Source organism: Pongo abelii, chromosome 4, assembly GCF_028885655.2.
Source record: "Pongo abelii isolate AG06213 chromosome 4, NHGRI_mPonAbe1-v2.0_pri, whole genome shotgun sequence".
In the NCBI taxonomy this organism is placed as follows: Eukaryota; Metazoa; Chordata; class Mammalia; order Primates; family Hominidae; genus Pongo; species Pongo abelii.
This window is the reverse complement of record NC_071989.2, coordinates 82701905-82726806: the sequence shown is the minus strand read 5'-3', so window position 1 is coordinate 82726806 and position 24902 is coordinate 82701905. Positions and strand designations below refer to the sequence as shown.

Sequence of the window (24902 nt, the reverse complement as noted above, 5' to 3'; positions counted from 1 at the left end):
GTAGAGACAGGGTTTTGCCATGTTGGCCATGCTGGTCTTGAACTCCTGGCCTCAAGTGATCCACCTGCCTGGGCCTCCCAAAGTGCTGGGATTACAGGCATGAGCCACTGTGTGCAGCCATGATGTTTATCTTGAGTAAAACACCTGTGCACTTGTTCGAGTTGTAAGCATTGGAAGAAAACTGGTTTCACCTTTTTTTTTTAACTTGAGAGGTGATTTTTTGCTATTTTATAATGAAATGTGTCAACATTAGGAAAACGTACATAACTCAGTGCATAAGTATTTTCTAAAAGACCAATGCATGATGTTACAAAATCATGTAAAGGTAAAAGACTCATTCAAAAGTGCAAGATAAATAAATAAATATAATCATATTTATTTATTTATAAATATAATCATATTTATTTATTTATAAATATAATCATATTTATTTATTTATTCTTTTTTTATCATTATTGTACTTTGGTTTCTATGGTACATGTGCACTACGTGCAGGCTTGTTACATATGTATACATGTGCCATGTTGGTGTGCTGCACCCGTTAACTCCTCATTTACATTAGGTATATGGAAATGTTTGAGAATATTTTTAAGGCTCGGTATATGCTTAACTTTAGGTAAAATATCCATGTGTGTTTCAGAAGACTGTAAATTCTGCAGTTCTCAGGTGTAATGTTCTATAAATGTCTATTAGATCAATTGTGTTAATTAAAATTATTCACTATGAAGAAAAACAAAAGTGCAAGATAGACTATGAGTTTTAATGTAATAGAATGCAAAAAGTTCATTAATTTTGTTTGAGTTTCCTACATTTCCCTTTTAGGAAAGTATTGTTGATTAAATAATTTTGCTGTAATATTGAAAAAGAATATTTTAGGGGTAGAGGGGGAAAGCGTCCTCTACCCTCAATGAAGGTTTGCTGAAAATGAACAGACAAAAAGAAAGATTTATAGAATAAAAATACATACAAAGTTTGTTTAATGTACATGGGGGAAAATCACAGGAGTGTGGCTACCCAATAACCCAGTGAGGTCCAGATGTTTATATACTATTCTTCATAGGGGAAGAGGAGATGGAGGATATAGCAGTAAATGATTTTCAGGGGAAATGAATACGCCCAAAAAACAATGGCCTGGGACAAGTTCCTCTAAGTTTTGGGGGAATTGATGGGAAGATGAGAGACAGAACTTCACTCTGAGCAAAGGTTGTCTTAGGCAGATAAAGTCTTGGGTAGTCTCTTGCAGCTGCTGTCAGAAGAATAGATAAAGAATTTGTCTGGATGTAGTGTCCTGTCACCTGGCCTTAGAGACTTTCAGTCTTTTCTCTGATGGTTAATCTTTCCTGGTTGTTTAATGAGATTCCTAGGGAGGGGATTTTAAGACCATTTCATTTTATTTTTTCAAGAAGCTTTCTCAGTCACATAAGGAAATTCTGGACAGAGTCCCTTCAGGTGCTTCAAGAAAAAAAGGATCAGAGAAATGGGGTGGGGGATGAGGGGGAAGGTCAGATGGAGACCTTGGTTCTGAAGCTTATTTCTCAGGCCTTTCAATTTTCTTTAATTCAGAGTATGCAGCTTGCCATAGCGTTGTATTTTGGGGTATTATTTCCTGTACCCAAGCAATATTCACAATTATCCAAAAAGGCTATTAAAATACTCCTCCCTTTTCCAACTCCATATCTGTGTGAAGCCAGATTTTTGTTATATACTTCAAATAAAATTATATATGGCAACAGATTGAATGCAGTAGCAGATATAGGATGATAGTCATCTTTCATTAAGCCACACATTAAAGAGATTTTTAAAAATGTCAAAAGTTGCAACTTCTCTCACTAATTTTTTTCATTTTGGAAAAGATAATTTTTCATAAAAATATATTAATAGGTTCCTGGATTATTGCTGTCATTTTAAAATTTATACATATTTAATTTTGTTCTTCATTTTAGTTTCTAATATGTAGATATAAATAAGTGTAAGACACCAATAATTTTTAAGAGTATAAAGGAGTCTGAAGATCAAAAATTTGAAAACTGCTATTGTTGTAAAATAACCCTTTTGCCCCAGCTACCAACATTGTAAGTTCATTTAAAGAAATAGAAAAAGAAAAGACTAAGGAAGACTGATATAGCGTCCATATTCTCTCTGCCTAGAGAACCATTTGTTAACATTTTGGTACATTTTACTTTAGGCTTTATTTATATTTTTGTTTTTGTTCATACTTTCTACAAAATTGGGATCATCTTGCAGATAGTTTTGTATCCTGTTTTTAAATTTTAAGTAATAGTTTATCAAAGTTATTTTCTTGTGTCATAATGTTTTTAAAAATGTGAATTTTGATGACCTTATAATACCTTATTGTATTACTGACTTTACTATAATTCATTTAATTATTCCTCTACTACTGGACATTTAGGTTGTTTGTAGTCTTACCTAACATAAATATTTGTAATGATTTAGATGAAGCTTTGCTCTGTTTTCAGACTATGTCTTAAATACTCTTGCAATTAAGGGAAAAAATTCTGTTAAACTATGGTTTTATTTTGTTTTCAGCTTGTTCTTAAAGAATCACACTTTAGGAAAAAAAATCAGCATTATTTTCTATTTGCTTCAAAAATTATCATTCTACATGAATAGTTTCATTTTTATTTGAAGACAGCTTATATGATCACTTCTGTTTTTGGATAGGAGAGAATGCTTAATTTATTATTCTTGCATAGGACTCCAGTAGCTGTGCCTGCTGCATTAAAAACTGCTCTTAAAACAGCTGAAATGAGAGGCTTTTTTTAAAAAGAAGGTATCTTGATTACATTTATGCAGTAAATTAGGCTGAGAAAAAATATAGTTAGCTGATTGCCTTTCTTTAATCAGCTTTTAATTATCACAGGGCAGATGATGAAAATTGCAGATTAGGCATGACCCTTATTTTGCTTTTAACTTCTTCCCTTCAGTATTCCCTACCTTTTCTTTGCCTGCTGTGAAATACAAGAATGATAAGTAATGCCTGGAGAAATTTATCATTAATGATTCTCACTTACATCTAAAACTGTAATGACAAACTATCAGGGTGTTTGATGATGTAGATAGAAAAAGTACGTATTTCAGGACCATTTTCTCCCTGACCTTCCTACCCCTATTTGGCAAACAGTCACCTCCAAAGTCACCTTTAGACCTAAATGTAGTTTAGCTTGTATACACTCCTCAGGTCATTTATTATTTTTTCAGCTCTCTCCTTCATTTTTGCAGTTACTTGAAATGAAAATGTTAACAAATTGGTAATAATTGTAAAAATAATTGGAATGATATAGCAAAAAGTTATCCTATTTGGAAAGCCCTTTAAGTGAAAAAGAAAAATTAAATTGTATTTGAATGAGAAACACTATTTTTTCTTCCATTTTAAAATTTATTTTTATTAATTGGTTTTTTAGGACTAGAAAAAATTGTTCAATGTTCATTGGGTCGTTTCGCCAGTCTGGACTTTCATTGAACCACCAAAATATTGAAGGTATGTTTTCATGGTAGAGTCATATAAAGGAAATTAGTCTTTGCCTAAAAATAGAAGACTTAGTTAGATATACATTTATTTACAACTAGGCTGGTCAAATATATATATATATATTTTTTTTTTTTGGTAGAGATGTGGTCTTGTTATGTTGCTCAGATTAGCTTTGACCTCCTGGGCTCAGGCAAATTATCCTGCCTTAGCCTCCCGAGTAGTTGAGACTACAGGCATGCTCTACTGAGCCTGGCTTACTATACGTTTATAAATATGAAATCAGTGTTGCTATTGACTTGGATCATGCTTCATAGAGTTACCTATGGGAGTAGCAACTCAGATGCCGTTAGTATCTGCTACTCAAAATGTGATTTGGGGGCTGAAATTTGAAAACAAAGTTTGTTTCCTATGTTCATAAGATTTTTAATAAGAATTTCATGTCTCTTGACTGGCAGTCACACAGGCCAGTTTTGCCTTGGTTTGAGCTGTATTAGAGGATGGCTGTCTATCTCTTTGCAGTGTCTACCAATGATTCCTCCAGAGTGAATGTCAGGTATATTGTGTCACAGTGTAGTAAATATTTATAGTGTTTAATGATACCTAGTATAATAAGAAAAGGATGCAAGGACATGGTAACATTTTGGAAAGATAAATTTAAGAAGCTCTGTCTTCTCTTGCTCTGTTGCTACAACAACAAAGCAGTACCACTTTTGCCCACCACCAGCTCTTACGTGTACTTTTACTGTCTAGAGTTTGGTCTTTAATATTGTTTATTCTTTTAACAAATACTTATTAAGCCTACTATATACCAAGTATGTGGGTGCTAAGGGTGTGAATGCTAAATAAACCAGGGATTCTTAAAGGGTAGCTGATCCATTTTAGAGCATGACAATATCAGGATGAGCCTGAACATACAATTATCACTGAAAAGCAAGGATGCTTTCAAGGATGTCTGGGGCCAGTGCTGGAGGATAAATGGTTAGCTCAATGGTGCTGTGGCCAAACTATGATAAACTGGCCAAACTGATAAATTAAGTAGGGATAAAAACCTAGGAATTTAGAGTTCATGGAAATAAGTTTGTGAAAAGACCATGAGTTCATAATGATATTCAAAAAATGTTAAGAGTGTACAAAAGATTGTCTCAATACAAAAAGAAAAACAACTATAGCAGGATGTTTAAGAATGGGCTGGATGTGGTGGCTCACACCTGTAATCCCAGCACTTTGGGAGGCTGAGCCAGGATGATTGCTTGAGCCTAAGAGTTCGAGACCAGCCTGGGAAACACAGCAAGACCCCCATCACCACACACACACAAAATTATCCAGGTATGGTGGTTCATGCCTATAGTCTCAGCTGTGCTGAGGTGGGAGGATAGCTTGAGCCCAGGAGGTTGAGACTGCATGAGCCATGTTTCTAGCCCGGGTGACAGAGTGAGACCCTATCTCAAAAAAGAAAGTTTTAATGACTAAGAAATGGGGGCCTGTTAATATCTGCGCATTTTGTTTTTTTTTAAATTAAATACATGTCTATTTATAAAACATAGGATATTTTTGTTTATCACTGTTTAAGTAGGGAAAGAGTCAAGCAGTCCTGAAAAAAGTAAGAATTGTACCAAGGAAAGGAAGGTCCACCACACAGTACCAGCAGTGACACATAAAACATATAAAGTGGGGTCTGTGTCCCCTGATGACAAATTAACCTGATATCTAATTAAGGAGACTTTTCTGCAGAGACTAGATCCTTATCTCTTAGTAAATAAAAGCCTTAGATGGCCCTGCCTATCATGATAAGATACTAAATGGCAGGAATAAGTTTCTAATAACACTACATAACATATCAGTGCATAATAAATGACAAGACAAAGGCTTTTGTAACACCAACCAAGTAAAACTTAAAGCATTCTGGGACAAAACATTAGATTACAAAAAATAACCTTTGTGAAGTTTAAGGTATTTATTTATAGGTAAAGCCAGATAATTGGCTGGTCAGGTTGGAATAATCTTGAGAGAAATAATCTCATGCCCCAACAAAAAATCAGGTAATCTGTAACCCTGGGAAGGTATCAGAGTAAGAATTACTTTAATCTTAAAAAGGTATAAGAACAAGTATAGAAATAAAGAAGAATGAATTACAACAATGATACTGTTATTTTAGAATTAGTTTAAGAGCAGTAGTTTTTATATATTTGAAATGGTAAAAAATTATTTCAAATTTTTAGTTTAAATTGTTTAAGGAAATTTAAGTTTGTTATCAATGTTTAAATGTTAAATAGTAATTTTCAAGTTTTCATGTCTTAGATATAGAAGTTTAATAAATTGACCATTAAACAAATGTAAGTACAAGTGGTAATTAATGTTCCTCTTTAAATATAAAAGACTTTGTGATTTTAAAAAAGTTTAATAAATATCAAATGGCCTAATATAATTCAGACTATGCCAAACATAATCTCCAAATTTAGTAAAAACCTATTTAGCACTTTTTACAAGATGTAGTTATAGATTAAACAAAATGAGTCATGTTTTTAAAGCTATAATGATGTCATCTTAGAGGTTGAAGTCTTTTTTTGTGTGTGTGTGTGAGAATGTATTGAACAATTTGAGACAGAGGTGTCATGGATAATATCATGCCCTGGGCATTCCTTTTTCTTCTTTGGGTATTTTCTTTTCTTTTTTCTTTTTTTCTTTTTTTTTTTTTTTTTTGAGATGGAGCCTCTCTCTTTCGCCCAGGCTGGAGTGCAGTGGTGCAATCTCTGCTCACTGCAACCTCCGCCTCCTGGGTTCAAGCAATTCTCTTGTCTCAGCCTCCTGAGTAGCTGGGATTATAGGCGCGTGCCACCAGGCCTGACTAATTTTTGTATTTTTATTAGAGACATGGTTTCACCATGTTGGCTAGGCTAGTCTTAAACTTGTGACCTCATGTGATCCACCCACCTGGGTCTCCCAAAGTGCTGGGATTACAGGTGTAAGCTATCGCGCCCAGCCTCCCCTTTGGGTTTTGACTATAACAGGTGTCATCAATATTTACACAAAAATGTATTTTTATTTTTCTCATACCCAATTCTAGTATTTATTTTAAAACAGGGTTCCACTATGTCCTATATTCCCATAACTCCAACCTCCTGCCCATTTGGCCTCCTGAGTGCCAGCCATTAATGCCTTGTGATGCCATTGGCATTTGTGCACTGTTGTCACCACTCTCCTCAAACTTCTGAGTCACAAGTCTCATAGGCTGTTCCTTTAAAAGTGCCACATGGCCAGGTGAGGTAGTGCATGCCTATAGTCCCAGCTACTAGGGAGGCTGAGTTGGGAGGATCCCTTGGGCCCAGGAATTTGAAGTGGCAATAGGCTATGATTGTGCCACTGCATTACAGCCTGGGTGACAAAGCAAGACCCCCATCTCTAAAAAATAAAAAATAAAAAGTAGTGCCACATGCACCAGGATTATTGCTTTGTGTGTTTCTTGCTGCCCTAAAGCTGCTGAGACTAGAGATCCTTAGAATTGGTAGTTCTCTTCCATTCCGGCACTTCATTGCAGCTCTCTCTTGCCTTTACTCCTTTCAGAGTATTCAGAACAAGAAGCTCGTTTTATTATAATTCCAGACTATAGGTTAAATCACGTACAAGTAAATTATTAAATTGTTAGCTTTTATAGGTGACTGTGTTCTAATACAGACCTCTGTCCCAATTCAAAGGGTAAATTCTAATCAAATTGTAGAAAGATAAAGATAAGCAAACTATCTTAAGTTAAATTTTGTGTATAAGTTAAACCAGGCTTCTCTGGCCATTTTCTTTGAATTTGATGCTTTAGAATTATTTCTCATGTATACCATTACATATTGCCTCTCTAAAGTGAAAGTAGAAAATTTGAAAATTATTTTAATGATTTATTAAAGGATAGACAAAAATTCAAGAATTCTTTATGTATTTGTAAAAACTTTAAAGTAAAATTTGTAGTTAGAAAAGCTAATTCCTTCTAAATGTGTTTGTTTTTAATATAGTAATCAAATTACTGTAAAATATTTTATTAAGTTTTTAAAATAGTAACTGTTGGCATAAAAGAATGATCATTTTGTCAACGAAAAGAGTCAAACTCTGTAAAATATTTGAAGAGATTTATTCTGAGCCAAATATGAGTGACCATGGCCTGTGACACAGCCGTCAGGAGACTGAGAACATGTGCCCAAGGTGGTCAGGGCACAGCCTAGTTTTATACATTTTAGGGAGACATGAGACATCAATCAATATATGTAAGATGAAGTACATTGGTTTGGTCTGGAAAGGTGGGACAAACCAGAAGCAAGTTGGGGGCGGGGGGCTTCCAGTTTATAGGTGGATTCAAAGATTTTCTGATTGGCAATTGGTTGAAAGAGTTATTATCTAAAGACCTGGAATCAATAGAAAGGAATCTCTGGGTTATGATGATAAGGGATTGTGGAGACCAAAGTTTTATCATGCAGATGAAGCTTACAGGTAGCAGGGTTCAGACAGAGCAGATTATAAATTTTTTTTAACAGACTTAAGGTCTGTGTTGATGTTAACGCTGGATGGCTTTTCCTCAATTCCAGAAGGGAGGAGGGTGTAATGAGGCGTGTGTGACCCTTTCTTCCCTTCAAGGCCTGAACCAACTTTGGAATGCCCATGGCCAAGAGGGGTCCATTCAGATGATTGGGAGCCTTAGAATTTTATTTTTTTTGCTTTATAGTTTTGAAGATGAAGTTGTTAAAAACAACATGGGAGAAAATGTCTATGAGAGTTGTTTCTTTATGATTCAGAGAAGGAAGAAAAGTGAAATCTCTTTTTCTGTTTTTGAATTCTAATCCCCCAAAGATCTGAAATTTTATTTAAAAAAACCTCTCCTTGCAAAGATAGTTGAAGATGTATCTATTATTTTAAAATGTTTCTTTCATTGGTATTAAAATTTTAAGCAAGTAGAGATACAAAATGTTAAGTAAGATACACACAATGAAATATGTCATCACTTGTTGACAGGAATAATTCTAAACCAAGGATAAGAAATTATTTATTCTTATGACTTTGATTATCATGCTGTGAGCAAGTAATATGCCATGATTTTAGCCCTCCTAACTGATTTTCATAGCTTTTTATCATTAAATTGCAAAGGTGAAGTAAGGGAAAAAAACAGGTTTATTATTATTATCTTTTAGGATGTGAAGCTCAGCAAGAATATTTATGCTTCTTTTTCCCCCTGAAAAACCTGTTTTGCTTATGAGGATGCATTTTGAGGTTCAGCAGATAATTACTTGCTTTTACTTTAGCTGTGTAGACATTACCTAATCAAAAGAAACCAAAAGAATGACTCAGATATATGCTTGAAATTCCAGTGAGTTCTGAATTCCTACTCAAGTGTGTCAGAAGATTTGGGTCTTTTTTCTTTTCTTTTTTTTTTTGAGGCGAAGTCTTGCTCTATTGCCCAGGCTGGAGTGCAGTGGTGTAATCTCGGCTCACTGCAACCTCTGCCTCCCAGGTTCAAGCAATTCTCGTGCCTCAGCCTCCCGAGTAGCTGGGATTACAGGTGTGTGCCACCATGCTGGCTAATTTTTGTATTTTTAGTAGAGACGGGATTTCACCTTGTTGGCCAGGCTGGTCTCAAACTCCTGACCTCAAGTGATCTGCCCACCTTGGCTTCCCAAAGTGCTGGGATTACAGGCGTGAGCCACCATGCCTGGCCAGAATACTTGGGTCTTGATGATGAAAGTAAATGGGCTGGGTGTGGTGGCTCACACCTGTAATCCCAGCACTTTGGGAGGCCAAGGCAAGTGGATCACTCGAGGTCAGGGGTTTGAGACTAGCCTGGCCAACATGGTGAAACCCTGCCTCTACTAAAAATACAAAAATTAGCTGGGCATGGTGGTGCGTGCCTGTAATCCCAGCTACTCAAGAGGCTGAGGCAGGAGAATCACTTGAACTCAGAAGCAGAGGTTGCAGTGAGCCAACATCATGCCACTGCACTCCAGCCTGGGCTGCAGAGCGAGACTCCATTTCAAAAGAAAAAAAAAGAAAGAAAGAAAGAATGTAAAAGGAACAATGGAGGAGAACTATCTTTTTTCCAGATCCTCCTTTAACCTAACTTGGGTGTGAATTGCTGTTTGCCAGCTTGGCTCGGAGGGGGCAGGGTGAGAGTAGATAGTGAATTTGCAGTCACAGAGGCAATGCAGCAATCCTCCATAGTGTCTAGGATAACCCTCTGTCCTTTTGACCCCTATAAGGGGCATTTCTTTTCATGCCTAACTCCAGACAGCATGAGTCCATTTAAGCTCTAAGTACCTGTAGTGGAAGAGATAATGACACTGAGAAAGTAGATAGTCTTTTTCTTATGTAGTTACAAATGCTGTACTTAGTATAAGTCAGCCAAAATAGAGTTCTTGGTTTTTAGCTAAAATAATTCCAAATAGTTACAATTTTGGGGGAGCTATATAAAATATTTTTTAAGAAATGCAAGAATTTTATAATTTCATTTCCAAAATAATACTTTTATACTAATAAATTTATGTAATATTAATATTAATAAAATATATGATGTGTCACTTGACTGAGGGAGTTTAAGTTATGTGATTATGAAATGTCAACTGAGAAGGTATGTTTTTAGTGCTTCCATAAAACTGGAATGAAAACGCATTGTTCTTTTCTAGGGCCTGAGGCTGAAAGTCCTGAAGTTTTGCCACACATAGAAAAGGTTGGTCTGTATAACAGAAATTAACTATGTAGATTGTGAGTTTAGATTTTTAAAAAAATTATGTCGATTAAAGTATCAAGCTCATTTAGACCCTCACCCTCATCTACTAAACCATTTCGGTAGATAGAAATCTATTCTTGTCTAATCACCTCTTTCATATTTATTCTTCCTTATTGCTAATGAAAGTGTTTTCTTGATCTGTGTCTCTTATCCAGTACTGTTAAGTCTCTTACTTTTTATCTAGAATAGAAATACATAACTTGTTATCAAACTAGTTTCTGAGATAATGTAGCCAAGTTCCTTCCTGCTTTGGATTTGCTTTGTACTTGGTGCTATGGAGAATCAGAGGACTGTAGGACTGGCTTTGCTTACAATGAACTCACGCTTTCCTCAGGGATACTAGGCAATCAAAGACCTCCCCAGTGAGATAAAGTCTCATTTTGTTGCCCAGGCTGGAGTACAGTTGTGCGATCATAACTTACTGCCACCTTGAACTCCTGGGCTCAAGAGATCCTCTCACCTCAGCTTCCCCAGTAGCTGGGACTATAGGCCCATACTGCCACACCCAGCTAATTTTTTTCTTTTAATTTTTTGCAGACCCTGGGTCTTGGCATCTCGCCCAGGATGTCCCTGTAGCTTACTTTATCTCAGCCACACCTTACACTTTCCTGCCTTCATGCTTTTCTCAAATCAGGAGCCAGAAGATGGGAAATAACATAAAATTTGGAAACCAGATAGGTCTAGGTTCCAAGGATAACTGTTTATATCTGTAAGATAGGGACAGCGATAGCTGTTTTACAGGTATTGTGAGAACCGAGCAATGATGGTTCATGGTGTCTGGCACCTAGTTGGTGCTTAGTAAATGTGTGTTCCTCCATTCTTTCATTCCACAAATCTTTAATTTCTGGCTCAAGTACCTGTTCTTCTGTGGATCTATTTCAGATAATTCTGGCGATCTTGACCAAAGTAATTGCTCCCTCTCTAGCATTCATTATTTACTGACTATATCATTATTTCCAAATCACTTGTACTCTATAATATTAATAGATCTTCTGAGGAGAAGGATTTTTTTGGACAAAAATGTTTGGAGAATGCTGTGTCCTAAAGTTCCCCAATGCACATGGTTTGGAAAGTCCTGTCGCAAAATAACTTGTTTAACTTTGCTCAACCAAGTATTTTTCAAAGAATCATGAAAGCCCTCCACTGCCTCCATTTTTTTCTTCCCCAGAAAACACATTTTTGCAAGACATTAGGCTTTGTATGTTATCAAGCAAATGGGCCTGCTGCCTGATATGCATAGAAGCCAATGCTGTGGCACTGGGTTTTGAGGGAAAAAAAGGCTTTATTGTGAGACAGGCCAGCAAGGAAACAGGAGAGGCAGCTCAAATTTGTGTCCTCTATTTAGGGTCTGGAACAGGTTTAAGGGGGCAGAAGGTAAGGGAAAGGACTTAGGAATGTTGGCTTGGCAGAGTCTGATTAGGCCTCAAATTTGACCATTTACGGTAAGGTATATTTAGGCAGATTTTAACACCAAATCTTTCTGGCCAGCAGACCTGTTGCTTCAGAAAGAGTACCAGTGGTCAGGTTCCAGTCATTTCTCAGTCTTCTTGGTTCAGGAGGAGGGGGAGTCATTTTTCAGTCTTCTTGGTTCAAGGTTCTGGCTGCGTTACATGACTTGCAGTTTTGGCCCTGTTATACCTGCAACATGACTTGACATTCTGTTACCAGCAAAGTACGGCCAGTTTGGGCTGGTTCTGTGGTTATAAATGCAACTGCTTGATATACACTAGTTTATGCCATAAGTGTTCTATGACATTATTTGTCTTCTATTTAATGTCCTAGGTATTTATGTCTTGAATCTTAAGTTAGAAATAAATTGCTTTAAGACATAGCCCAGTGTATATACTTTATTATACCTGGTGCGGGGACTTCAAATAGTGGAGAGGCCTTGAACTGAGACTTAGAGAGTGAGTAGGATCTGGTTCTTGAATTTCTTGCATATTCCTTTTATCTTTCTGAGAAAATTATAGTTAGCATTGCTAACAAATAAATATGTTTTCTTAAGTGCTGTATGCTATTAATATATACAAAGTACATAAAGGTGGCAGGTAGAAAAGGACAGGAGGAGGAAGAATAAAGTGGTTTTGCTTCTCTCACTCATACCAGATTAGAATATTAGAAGGCTTACAAATTACAGCACATCCTGTCAAAGGTATGGTGGATTTGATTTTTGGAAAAAACCAAAGTCATTGAAACCCATTCTGTTATTTAAGGCCGATAAAAAGTATTTAGTGTTCGAAAATTTTTCAGTGCCTTTAAAGCACATTATTTTCTTGAATGGCTTATAAACTCATTCTGAAAGCAATTTCAAAAGAGGGATTCTAACAGTATTTTGAGTATTAGAAACATTGTGAGGCTGGGCACGGTGTTTCATGCCTGTAATCCCTGTACTTTGGGAGGCCGAAGCAGGCAGATCGCCTGAGGTCAGGAGATTGAGACCAGCTGGACCAACATGGTGAAACCCTGTCTCTCCTAAAAGTACAAAAAATTAGCAGGACATGGTGGCAGGCTCCTGTAATCCCAGCTACTCAAGAGGCTGAGGCAGGAGAATCACTTGAACCCTGGAGGCGGAGGTTGCAGTGAGCTGAGATGGCGCCACTGCACTCCAGCCTGGGTGACAGAGTGAGACCTCATCTCAAAAAAAAAAAGAAAGAAAGAAAAGAAAAAAAAAAAAAACATTGTGAGAACAGGTATAACCTATTAAGGTGATGTCTTAGAGAAATAATAGTCGTTTAGAAATGTTAAGTTTAGTGGGTTTTTTTGCTTAAAATAACCACAACTCGGAGCCATTCATTTACAGCTAGGGCTTGTAATATTTATACATAACTGTACCCTCATTTCTCCACCTTTTCCCTCTGACCTCTTGTCCTTTGGCCTCTTTACTCCACATTTACTTATTCCTACAAAGGTGGGGGAACAAAAAGAAGGTGAAATTTTATTCCTAGTTAATAATTTTATAAATCAAATAGGACATTTTGGCAATAAAGAATTTTATAACCATTAATGGCTATGAAGCTTTGAGATCATCTGTTAATTTAACTATCCATACCATCTCTGCTTCTTCTGTTAGCACAGATAATTTAAACTTAGATGAATAATTTGCCGTCCGTAATTATGGTCCAGCCAATTATGCTCTTGGTCTATTATTAAATGTTTAACCATGTTTTCAGTATTTAGTAATTTGGTATAGGAAAGCAATAAAGAGTATTCCCTTTATTTATGGAAGGGAAGGAAAGTTGATGATAAATTTTGAGGGTAGCTTACAAACAAGATAAACTATAAAACTATAAAGTTTTCATTTTAAATACTTTATTGTATATGCTGTAATGATGTAATTTCTATTTGTAATACACAGGAACTAAGTAAAGGCAGAGATTCTCCTGAAGTTAGCCTTCTCTCAGGCACTGCTATTACAGTATCTGATACAGTTGCTGTAAAGGAGACATCATTAATAGAGCCAGAGAAGATCTTAGCAGCACCAAATACATTTTTTGAGCCTAGAAAGGAAGTCACATTGACCATAACTTCTGAAGAAAGTAAGGATGAAGAAAGCTCTCTTGAAACGTTTGTGTCTGCATTAGAAAGTTTACTTACATCACCAGAAAGCACCCAGGAGGAAAGATTGTTTGAATTAGTAAGTGATTCTGAGCGTAAAGAATTGATGAACCCATTGAGTGACTCTCTTAGTTCCATATCAATACCTTTGAATGCCTGGTCGGCATGTCATAGAGATTTACTAGAAAACGCAAAGGATGATGCATTGCCAGCTGAGTTATTGGAAGCCCTGAACACATTGTCAGAAGCCAAGGTGGAAACCATCTGTCACAGAAAAGAGGGAGGTGGCAGTCTCACTGCTAGAAATGAATGTTTAGAAGTGGAGTTCAATATGTCTCAGACCAATGAAGATTGTACACAAATAGCAGAGGTGAATTTTGAATTTCTTTGTTCTACTCCACCATTTGAACATGGTTCCAAGTTAGCTGAGCTATAGGACAAGCATCTTTCAGTGGAGCAAGTAGCTGAAAATATGAGTCTATGATTTTGCCTTTTAAACTTCAACAAGTTTTCATTGTGTTAAAATCAAATCTACCCAAATATCAACACCCAGAAGATACTTTGTGACTTGGAAGCATAGAGTGATCTTTTTAGAAGTTCCTAAGTTAGAGTTTTCAAGGAGTTAAGAAGTTAAAATAGAAAGATTTCTTCCCAACAGGCCTGAGAAGACATATCATTAGATTGCTTATATGTAGGAAGGAAAGAATTCTTTACTAAAATTTTCTCTGTTGGCTCAGAAAATCACTATGTCTACCTGGGTGCAGAGTACTGATGGGATACCCCACATTAATTTACATTTTGACATAGAATATATGCAGTTGGGATGCCAGGGGAGGGAAAAAATATGCCTAGCTTAAGCAGAATTTTGACTTCTATGTCTGAGAATACTGTCAGGTGGCATAGCTCTTGGGGTTTAGAATTCTTGTAGTATTATGCCTGGAGGCCCTGTAGTGGCCTATCACTCACAAAGTCCCTTTGTCATATTGACAGTTTCTTTGTTTTTAAAAATAATCTTTTTTTTTTCCCTGATTATAATAATAATGCATCCTCATTATAAAACAAATTTTAAACCTTACAGAATTACATAATAATATGGTAACAAATATTCTCCACAGTTTTACTCTTTAGAGATAATCACTGTTAACAGTTTGGTGTATCTCTTTCCAATTATTTCCATCATATTCTATATTAGTTCATTTTATGCTAATGGGATTATATTATATATAATGCCTTCCAACTTATTTTTTAAATTTAATAATGTATTTTGTTTATCTTTCAATGTCAGCAAATGTAGCACTACTTAAATCTTTTAATTTGCTGAATAGTATTCCGCTGTGTGAATATATTGTAATTTATTTAATCAATTCACTAATGATGGTCATTTGGATTGTTTTCTTTCTTTTCTTTTTCTCTTCCGATTACCAAAATGTTTCTGTGAACATCCTTGTGAAGATTTATGTAAAAAAATGCTGAGCTCGTGTTGCAGCATACATACCTGGAATAATACTGCATGAAGTTCTGCTTAACAAATCTCAAAACTGACATAGGATTTTTTAAAAACCAGAAAAAGATAAACTAATTATGGAGATAGGGCATGAAGATTAAACATTGCAGTGTTCTAATATGAAAAGAGGGAATATGAGTAAAGTGTAGGAAATATTTTTTAAAAACCAGAAAAAGATAAACTAATTATGGAGATAGGGCATGAAGATTAAACATTGCAGTGTTCTAATATGAAAAGAGGGGATATGAGTAAAGTGTAGGAAATTATGATTGATATTAATACAGTGAATATGAATTTAGCAAGTTTTCAAAAGGAAAGAAAAAATAAACCCTCTTAAGTAGAAAGGAGACTTACTTAGAACAGATCAAATAATATACTCATTTACTCAGCTGTAATAAAAATATGGAGCTTGTTACCTTGAGAAGCTTTGCAAGACGGATATGTAAGTAAGCTGAAGAAAGATTTAGATGATATGTATAAAGAATACATATGTTCATGGAAGTTAAATCTATAATGAATTATTAAGGGAAAGAACAATTCCTGATACACTGTTAACCTTTTAAAATCAATGTATTGGAGGTTATGTACTATCTTGTTCCACAAAATATCACTTACTGCTGCGTCAGATAATAAAACCCTAGGCTGAATAGTCCATTGATCTAACCTAGTGTGACATTTCTAATGTTTTTGCAGATCTCATCATTCTACATTCTAAATTTCTTGCAAAATTAAAACTCCTAGAGTGACCATAGATTTGCCCTTGAATTTTCAAGATAAATATTGATCAAAATCATTTTTACTTATGCTCTTAAGCTTTTAAATCTGCATTGTCCTTTATTACATTAATTATTATTAAATCTTTCATTATGTCCACATATGTCTATGAATTCTTGTACTTGGATCCTATAATAGGCATTTTAATTTAATCAAAAGTCAAGACAAAATTTAACTTCTTATAGTTTTAATTTTTTTGCAGTGTTGTAATTTTTTGTGGATGTATTTACGTATTTGCAGACTCTGCAAGACCCAAATCCATCTGGATTGCAAACTTTGGCTCATCAAAATATCACTTCTTGTGAACCACTAAGTAATAAGAGAAATTCAAATTCAGTGACAAATAGCTCTGATCAGGAAACTGCGTGTGTGTTGAGGAGATCATCCAGACTAGAAAAACTGAAAGTAAGCAGAGATGCAAAGTACTCAGATCACATGTATAAGATGCCAGAAAAGATTTTACCAAAAGTCCTTGGCTGTGAGGACCTAACAAATAACTCTTCAGCTCAGAATTTCAGGTATGCAATGAAATTGTGTCTTTATCTCCAGGTATGCTATAGACATTATAGATAATTATATGCTTGGGGACATCAGGGTCAGTATACAGTTAACACAGGGGAAAGAGCTTTATTTTTTATATTATTGCTTTTTTATTTTGCAGTTTTTGATCAGTACCATACCACAGAGCAAGGCTTTTTCCTTGCAAAGAGCCTGCATCTTTTTCTCTAGAGGGTGAATAGAGTGGATAGTGGCATGCCAATTTGGGGAGTGAAGAGCAGGAGATTCAGAATACTCACACTTGTAGATGACTAATCCTAAAGAAGAGAAACCCACAGGTCGCACAAAGAGAGGGCTAGAAGCCGTGATGACTGGCATGCCTGCTGCAGAATTACCTGTAGGATCCATCTCCATATTTAAAACCGCCACGCCACTTGAGAACAGCTCAGTAAAATACCCTGGAGTTTTAATATTGTATTCAAAAATTGGTGTAATTCTCTGTGAATGTTTGCAAAAACCATTATAGCCATTTAAAAAATACGTTGTTTTTCAAGAATGCAGGATCCGGCTTTAATGATTGATGGTAAAGAGAAGAATATGCATTCAGCCAGGTTCAAGAATGGAAAACAGATCAGGAAAAATGAACAATTTTCAGGAAAAAAAGGTGATGCATATTTTGAGTATTTTTCTATTTCTTTTACACAAACAGAATTGGTAGAAAGGATTCAGAGATTATCTTTCTCAACTTTCTAATTTTGCTGATGAGGAAACTGAATTTCAGATAGGTTAAGAGTTTTTCCCAGAATCATACAGCTCATTAGTAGCATAATTGAGAATTGATCCTGAACTTCTGACTCATAGGTTAGTACTTTTTTCTATAGTTCTGCTTTGGAAAGAGTAGTTACAGACCTCTTTTTAAATTTACATGTGTGACTAACCTAGCATATGGCTATGAAAAAGCATATCAGGAGGAATAAAGGAAAGGACAAGGCACAATTGTTATTATTCTTAGATCTTATTTCTTTGTTCCTATAACATCCAAAAGATTGAACTAAAAACTCTCAGAAGCAATAAGAGAATCTAGAAACGTTGAAAAAATAATAGATAGTAGAACAATTGACAAAACTGAAATATGGGTTGTAAATGAAAAAATAATATTGTATCAGAGGTAAGTTTTCTGAATTTGGTAATAATACTGCAGCGATATATGCGTACATCTTTGTCCTTAGAAATATACGTTAAAGTATTAGTGAGTAAAAGGGCATGATGTATAAAAGTTACTTTTTATGTATACATGTGTCTGGATGCATACGTATCTAGAAGAAAGAATGGTTTAAAGTCAATGGCAAAATGTTAACAAGGGGTGAGTCTTTTGTTCTATTTTTACAACTTTTCTGTAAGTCAGATTATTTCAAAAGTTTTAGAAATGTGATAAGCTGGAGTCAACAATTAATGCCTTTCACATATATGTATGTATTAACTTGTTAGAAAGTGTAAAAGATTATCTCATTTATAATTGTTCCAAAAAGAAAATACTTTTATAACTAATAAGAAACGTATCATACTTATAAGGAAAGAGTTTAAAAATTCTACTGAGAGATGTAAAAAATACTTGAATAAATGGAAAGAAGAACCTTGTTCTTGACTAGAAAGATTCAGCATTGTAAGAAGGTTTTCCCTAAATTATTCTAGAAATGCATGAGATCTCATCAAAAACAGATTTTTATTTATTTGCTATTTTTTTTGTTTTATTTTGTATTGCTTTTACAGGGATAGAGAGTAGCTATGAGAAAATTTCAAAGTAATACTAAATATCACCTAGAAAAGTAAATATGAGAGACTAGCCAAGAAAATTCTGAAAAATAAAAGCAAAAAGTTAGAGTGGCAGGACCTGTTCACCATAGTATGAGAGCATATTAGAAAGCTACAGAAATTAAAGTCATTTGACACTGGAGCAGGAATAGACAGATAAATCAGTGAAACGGAATAGAGAGTTTAGATGTAGAAGCCAGCTACAGTGAGATATGGGACAGATATGTAATATAGATGGCATCTCAAATTGTGGTGAAAAGAAAGACTAAGCAATAGGTAGTGGAAAACACAAACAAAATTGGATTTCCATAATATTCCTTACACTAACTTTAATTTCAGATTGATCAAAGATTTAAATGAAAAATAAAATTGTAGAAGAAAACGTAAGTGAATCTTTCTGTAACCTTGGTGTGGAAAAAGTCTTTTTAAATCCTCTTGGTTTCTGAGTTTACAATCATAAAATTAACTACATACCTTTAAAAGAATGGTAAAAATTCTTTTAAAGAATGATAAAATTAACTACATACATTAAAAAAATTGCATAGAAATATACCCTAAAGGAGAATCAAATATCAAATAGCTAAGAAATATTAGCATCCTTTGACAAGGGTTTAATTGCGTTAGTATGCAAAAACTCATATGAAACAGTACGGATAAAGAACAGGGGTGTATGTCATGGCCTTAATGGTGGTGATGGTTTCATGGGTATATATTTGTCCCTAAGTATATTGAATTGTATACATTAAATAAGTATCCCTTTTTACATGTCAGATAATAATAACAATAATTAATTAAAATTTTTTTAACTGGGGGAAAAAAGTAAAAAGAACATGAATAGATAAGGAACATGAACAAGCAGTTCACAGAAAAAAAAATACACACACACACACACACATATATAAGCACCTCAATCCAGTCCTATTGGTCTGGGACTTCAAGTTTGAGTTTTGGGAGGACACCATTCAGTCTGTAACACCTTCAGAGGTGAATTCTACAAAATATATACGGGGGAAATAATACCAGTTCACCACACAATTTTTCCAAAAAATTAAAGATGAGGAAACACTTCTCAACTCATTTTAATGAGGTCATCATTAAACTGATACCAAAATCAAAGACATTATAAGAACAGAAAATTGGACTAAGTATCCTTCATGAATATAAATGCAAAAATTCTAAACAGGCCACGTGCAGTGGCTCATGCCTAGAGTTGCAGTACTTTGGGAGGCTGAAGCAGGTGGATCGCTTGAGCCCAGAAGCTTGAGATCAGCTTAAGCAACATGGCGAAACCCTGTCTCTACGAAAAATGCAAAAAATTAGCTGGGCATGGTGGTGTGCGCCTGTAGTCCCAGCTACTCAGGAGGCTGAGGTGGGAGAATTACCTGAGCCTGAGAAGTTGAGGCTGCAATGAGCCGTGATTGCACCACTGCACTCCATCCTGGGCAATACCCTGGAGAAGAATATGGAGAGCAAGACCCTGTCTCAAAAAAAAAAAAAAAAAATTCTAAACAAAACTTGAGCATATCAAATCCAACATTATATAATACATCATGACCAAGTGGTGTTTATCCTAGGAATTCAAGATTGGTTTTACACTTGAAGACCAATCGCTGTAATTCATTATATTAACAAGCTAAAAAAGAGAAACCATATGATCATCTCAATAAATGCATAGAAAGCATTTGACAACATCTAACACATCTGTTCCTGGTGAAAGTTCTCAGCAAACTAGGAATTCAACCTGACAATGGACATCTACAGAAATCATACAGCTTTATACTTAATTGTGAAACACTAAATGCTTTCCCCCTAAGATCAGAAAATTACATAATTATAATATAACAAGTACAATTGGCACAGGCAGATTTGGAAGTAAAGACTGCTCTGATTATGGTAAGCATGCAATTTGTCTGGTGGGAAAAGAATGCTTTGTAGTCTGGTATACAAGAAGGTAGACTCAAAGTTCAGCAGTTTGGTTTGTTATACAGTGGGACCGAATCAAGGGAGTCAAACGGCAAGGCAGTTGATATGTCATCCATTAAGAAAGCTGCTGCAGTACTCAGTTACCTTTGTAAGGTTTTAGGATGGGGCAGGATAGCTAGATACAGATTGGAAAAGCTATCAGCAGGCTATTCTGAAATTCAGAAAATCCAAATGAGTATTGCCCTCCAAATTGACAGGATTTGGAACATGTAAATGAGGAGCTTCAGTATTTTAGGAGGCACAGTGGAGAATTGGTACTTGATATACATTATCTGGAAAAGTATTTTAATCGTGCATTTCTGGCTTAGTAAATAAAAACAATTGCAAGGATCAAGGCTATAGTTCTCTGCTTAATTTCATTAATTTATTTTTAGCCAAGAAAGAGAATTTTGCATTCCCTTTCTGGAAAAGGGAACTGGGATTAGTTTTTGTATCTTATATGCCTCTGAGATTTTCTCCTCATGGTTTTATAAGACATTTGGTAATATAACATTTTATTAAATTTGATAATATATTATTCTAGGTTTAAATAATCCTTTTCACCAGAACTTTTAAGAAGATTATCTGTTAGTCTTTTCATATATGCACCTTTCATGGGTTTTCAATCAACATACACTGTTTATCATGATTTATAGTTTACTTCAAATATTTTAAGACTAGTGACATTTGTCTCTTTTTCCTTTTTGTGTATAGATAATATTATATATAGGTTAATGGATGAATATTCTCATAATGTAATATACTTCACCTCTAGACTATTGACTGAGTTAATCCTGTTACCTATGTTTGTGAAGTTTGTAGTTTGAAATCTGTGGTTTGTAATCCGTATTCCTTCTGATATTCAAATAATGATTTTTTTTCTTTTGTTCATTCTCTCATTTCAGAAAAAATGAAGGTGAACAAAATATCTCTTGGTAGCATTAACCGGAGAAACATTTTTGGAGAGAACTTAGTATATAAGGCTGCTCTACACGATGATGCTGATCTTGTTCATCATTGTATAAAAAAAGGTGGAAATGTTAATCAGCCAAGTTATGCTGGTAAGTTAGGATTACCACCCACAGTTATCTTAAGAGTGGTTTGTAGTTTCAGCTGAATCACTCTTAGGAAAGTATAGCAAAGTGAGCCTAAGGTAACTTCCAAACAGAAGGCTTTCAGGTCATTTTCCTATTTAAGTAGCTCATCACCATTATCTTTCAGGGAAGAGGGCAGGGTGAGAAGACTGGGTGGCAGGAGAAGAGCCTTATGTTTCTCCTTCAAAGATTATGCCAGGTGGGTTATGTGCAGTGGCATCCAGAAGGTACCTGGGGCTGGCTTTGCATGGTCATTGTTACTATGAGACTCAGCCTTGAATGAAGGAGAAATGATGTCAAACACTGGAAGAAGCTGATGGTGCACTGAGCTATAGGGGAAAATTCATGATGAAATGGTAGATGTACAGCAGGAGCAGTGGCCAGGGAAATGGCAAGAATACAGTATGAAGTACAGAGGTTGGGACAGGGAGCTCAGAAAGAGCAGTATTTCTGCAAGGCTGGGTCACTGGTACAATGTTCCCTGTGGGTAGAATGTGACATGTTGTGCTAGAGAAGAGTGATTCCTTAAAGGTACTTAAGTACTTAATACACTGAACAATACTTGGACAGCCTGGATGGTGCTTTTGGGTGTCCACACTTTTCATGTTGTTTCTAAACTTGCCCAGTTTAGAAACATTGCAAAGAGTCTTATGGTGCGCAGAGATGGCACAGTAAAATCCATGGACAAACAGGTGATTTCAAGTGCACCCCCAGTACTTTACCTTAGCAAAGCCTGGGTTTACACTATAATCAGGATTTTAACAGGATATTATTTTAAATGTCATACCCAGGGTATGTCATTTAAATGTCATACCCAGGGTATGTCATTTAAATGTCATACCCAGGGTTATAGCCCTGTTATAACCCTCAACCTTGGATCCTTATTTGCCAGCCACAGCACTTACTCTCTTGATTTCAAGAGATATGCGGTTCTTCCTGTTGGTATTCTTTGTCTGCCCATTGAGTTCAAGAGTAGCCCTATATGCAGCCAATTTTGACTTTATGGATTTCTCAAGCCTCTCTTAACATGTTTCTTTGTATTAGCCTTTTTTTTTTTAATGTGCCAGTGTTAACATTCTCAGTGGCTGTTCCCTTCTTGTCTTCAGCCAGCTAATATATACCTTTTCCTCATTGTCCCAGGTACTTCTGTGACCTTCATGAATTCTTTATCCCTATCATATTTTCCTGCATTTTGAACTCACTTGTTCTGTACTTTTCCTTCTTACTTTGCATCTTAGCTCTATCTTTATTTCTGGCTACCACATCCCACAGAATTACAGAGGACAGTGTTTCCACAGTATTTCCATTTTCAATAGAATCACCTGCAATGTTTGTTTAAAATGCAACCATCATTTCACCTCCCAAAACACACACACACACACACGCACACACACACACAACAGAATCACCGGCAATGTTTGTTTAAAATGCAACCATCATTTTGCCTCCCAAAACACACACACACACTGTCTCATACACACACACACACACACTCACTCTCTCAGCTATATGACCTCTAACGTGTTAGTTCAATGTAGTGAGCATTTACAGTATGCCTTCTATGTACCAGATGCTGTGAAAACAAAAGGATTAATAATCTCTAGTAGGAAGATTTAAGCATACTTATTTTGTGGTACAATTTAAAAAAAGGCCCACTGCCCTGTGAGAAATGAAGAAAATGTAATAGTGGACCAGTGGTCTTTTATATGTAACATTTTGAATTTTATAAGTCCTCGTTTATATTTTATGATATTTGTGTCTTTGATTAAAAAACAAATTGCAGGGAGCTCAGAAAGAGCAGTAATTCTTTTTCCAAAAGCAAAGGTGACAGCCATGAAGTAGGCTAAAAAAAATCTCTGAATACTCAAAATAGATCACATTTTAAATTTTTGCCAAAAACCTCTGAGATCAATGCCTTGAGCTTTATTTTATGCAGAACTCTTTCTCATTCCTATAGCTGTAACACATTAGAACTGAAAAAGAAAGATTGGCCCAGACCAGGGTATTAATGATAGCCTGAAGTTTAAGTCAATAACAAAGCAAGAAATAGATAACATAAAATATGAGAGACAAAACTGTTCAGGACTATGTAATGTAGAAAGGAGTGCACTTTATACTTCTGTGAGTGTTAACAATGGCTACATTACAGCATATAACAAATTTTATTGTAATGGTAAATCTTTTTTAAAAATGTGTTATATTCTCTTTGAAGGAAATTTATAACTATATTCATTTTTTAAAAGAGATTTCCTCCAATTTCTTTTTTTAAATAAGTTTTTTTGGGGATCTCCCAACCTGCAGATTTGGGAGGTAATAAAAGATCTGTTGTAGAATGTGTTCCATCTTTATTTTGGACGGCTGGTTTTACAATGCAGAAGGCATAATCCTTAGGGGAAGGAAAATTCTCTGTTACATTTGATTTCTTTCTGTAATCTGTAGCGATTTCTGTGGTCTTCAGTGGCTTTCTCTGCAGAATAAAGCACCTTCTGGCTTTATTGACACTGGGAACATCTTTCAACTCTGAAACTGATAATTCTTCCCTACTGAGTCATCCTTTTTTAAGTCTCACTTCAGGTAGCAGTCATTGTTTTTTCTGGAATTGGACACCATTTTTTACTTTTAATGGATACATAATTATTATATAACAAATTACTATAATTATATGTATTATATATAGTATATTGTAAACATACATAATTATACATATTTATGGGGAACAATGTGATTTTTTAATACATGTATACGTTGTGTAATGATCAAATCAGAGTAATTAGCATATCTACCACCTTAAACATGTATCATTTCTTTATGTTAGGAACATTTAAAAATCCCCTTTTCTAACTATTTCGAGACATGCAATACCTCTTTTCTGACTCTAGTCACCCAACTGTTCGATAGGACACCATCACTTATTCTTCCTTTCTTTTTTTTGTGTGTGTGTGAGATGGAATCTCACTTTGTTGCCAGGCTAGAGTGCAGTGGCGTGATCTTGGCTCACTGCAACCTCCGCATCCCAGATTCAAGCGATTCTCCTTTCTCAGCCACCTGAGTAGCTGGGATTAAAGGTACCCGCCATCACGCCCAGCTAATTTTTGTACTTTTAGTAGAAACAGGGTTTCACCATGTTGGCCAGGATGGTCTTGATCTCCTGACCTTGTGATCCACCTGCCTCAGCCTCCCAAAGTTCTGGGATTACAGGCGTGAACCACTGCGCCTGGCTATTCTTCATTTCTAATTGCAACTTTGTACCCATTGACCGTCTCTTCCTAATTTTTCCCCTCCCACTACTCTCCTCAGTCTGTAGTAACCACTATTCCATTCACTGTTTCTTAGGATCAACTTTTTAGATTCTGCATATGAGTGAGAACATGCAGTATGTGTCTTCCTGTGTCTAGCTTATTTCACTTAACATGATGTCCCCCAGGTTCTTCCATGTTGTTGCAAATGAAAGAATTTTAT

At 35.5% G+C, this 24902-nt stretch overlaps 1 protein-coding gene across 3 annotated transcripts in view; it reads left to right on the top strand.

Moving 5' to 3' along the window:
- The window catches only part of ANKRD31 (ankyrin repeat domain 31), a 188896-nt gene that overhangs the window by 33685 nt on the left and 130309 nt on the right, over nucleotides 1-24902 (top strand). For all 3 annotated transcript variants that reach the window (XM_024247336.2, XM_054555637.1, XM_054555638.1), the window contains exons 5-10: nucleotides 3423-3499; nucleotides 10141-10184; nucleotides 13600-14169; nucleotides 16318-16595; nucleotides 17130-17239; nucleotides 21255-21410. In XM_024247336.2, coding sequence (XP_024103104.2) covers nucleotides 3423-3499; nucleotides 10141-10184; nucleotides 13600-14169; nucleotides 16318-16595; nucleotides 17130-17239; nucleotides 21255-21410 — 1235 coding nt within the window. The remainder of the gene's footprint in view (nucleotides 1-3422; nucleotides 3500-10140; nucleotides 10185-13599; nucleotides 14170-16317; nucleotides 16596-17129; nucleotides 17240-21254; nucleotides 21411-24902) is intronic.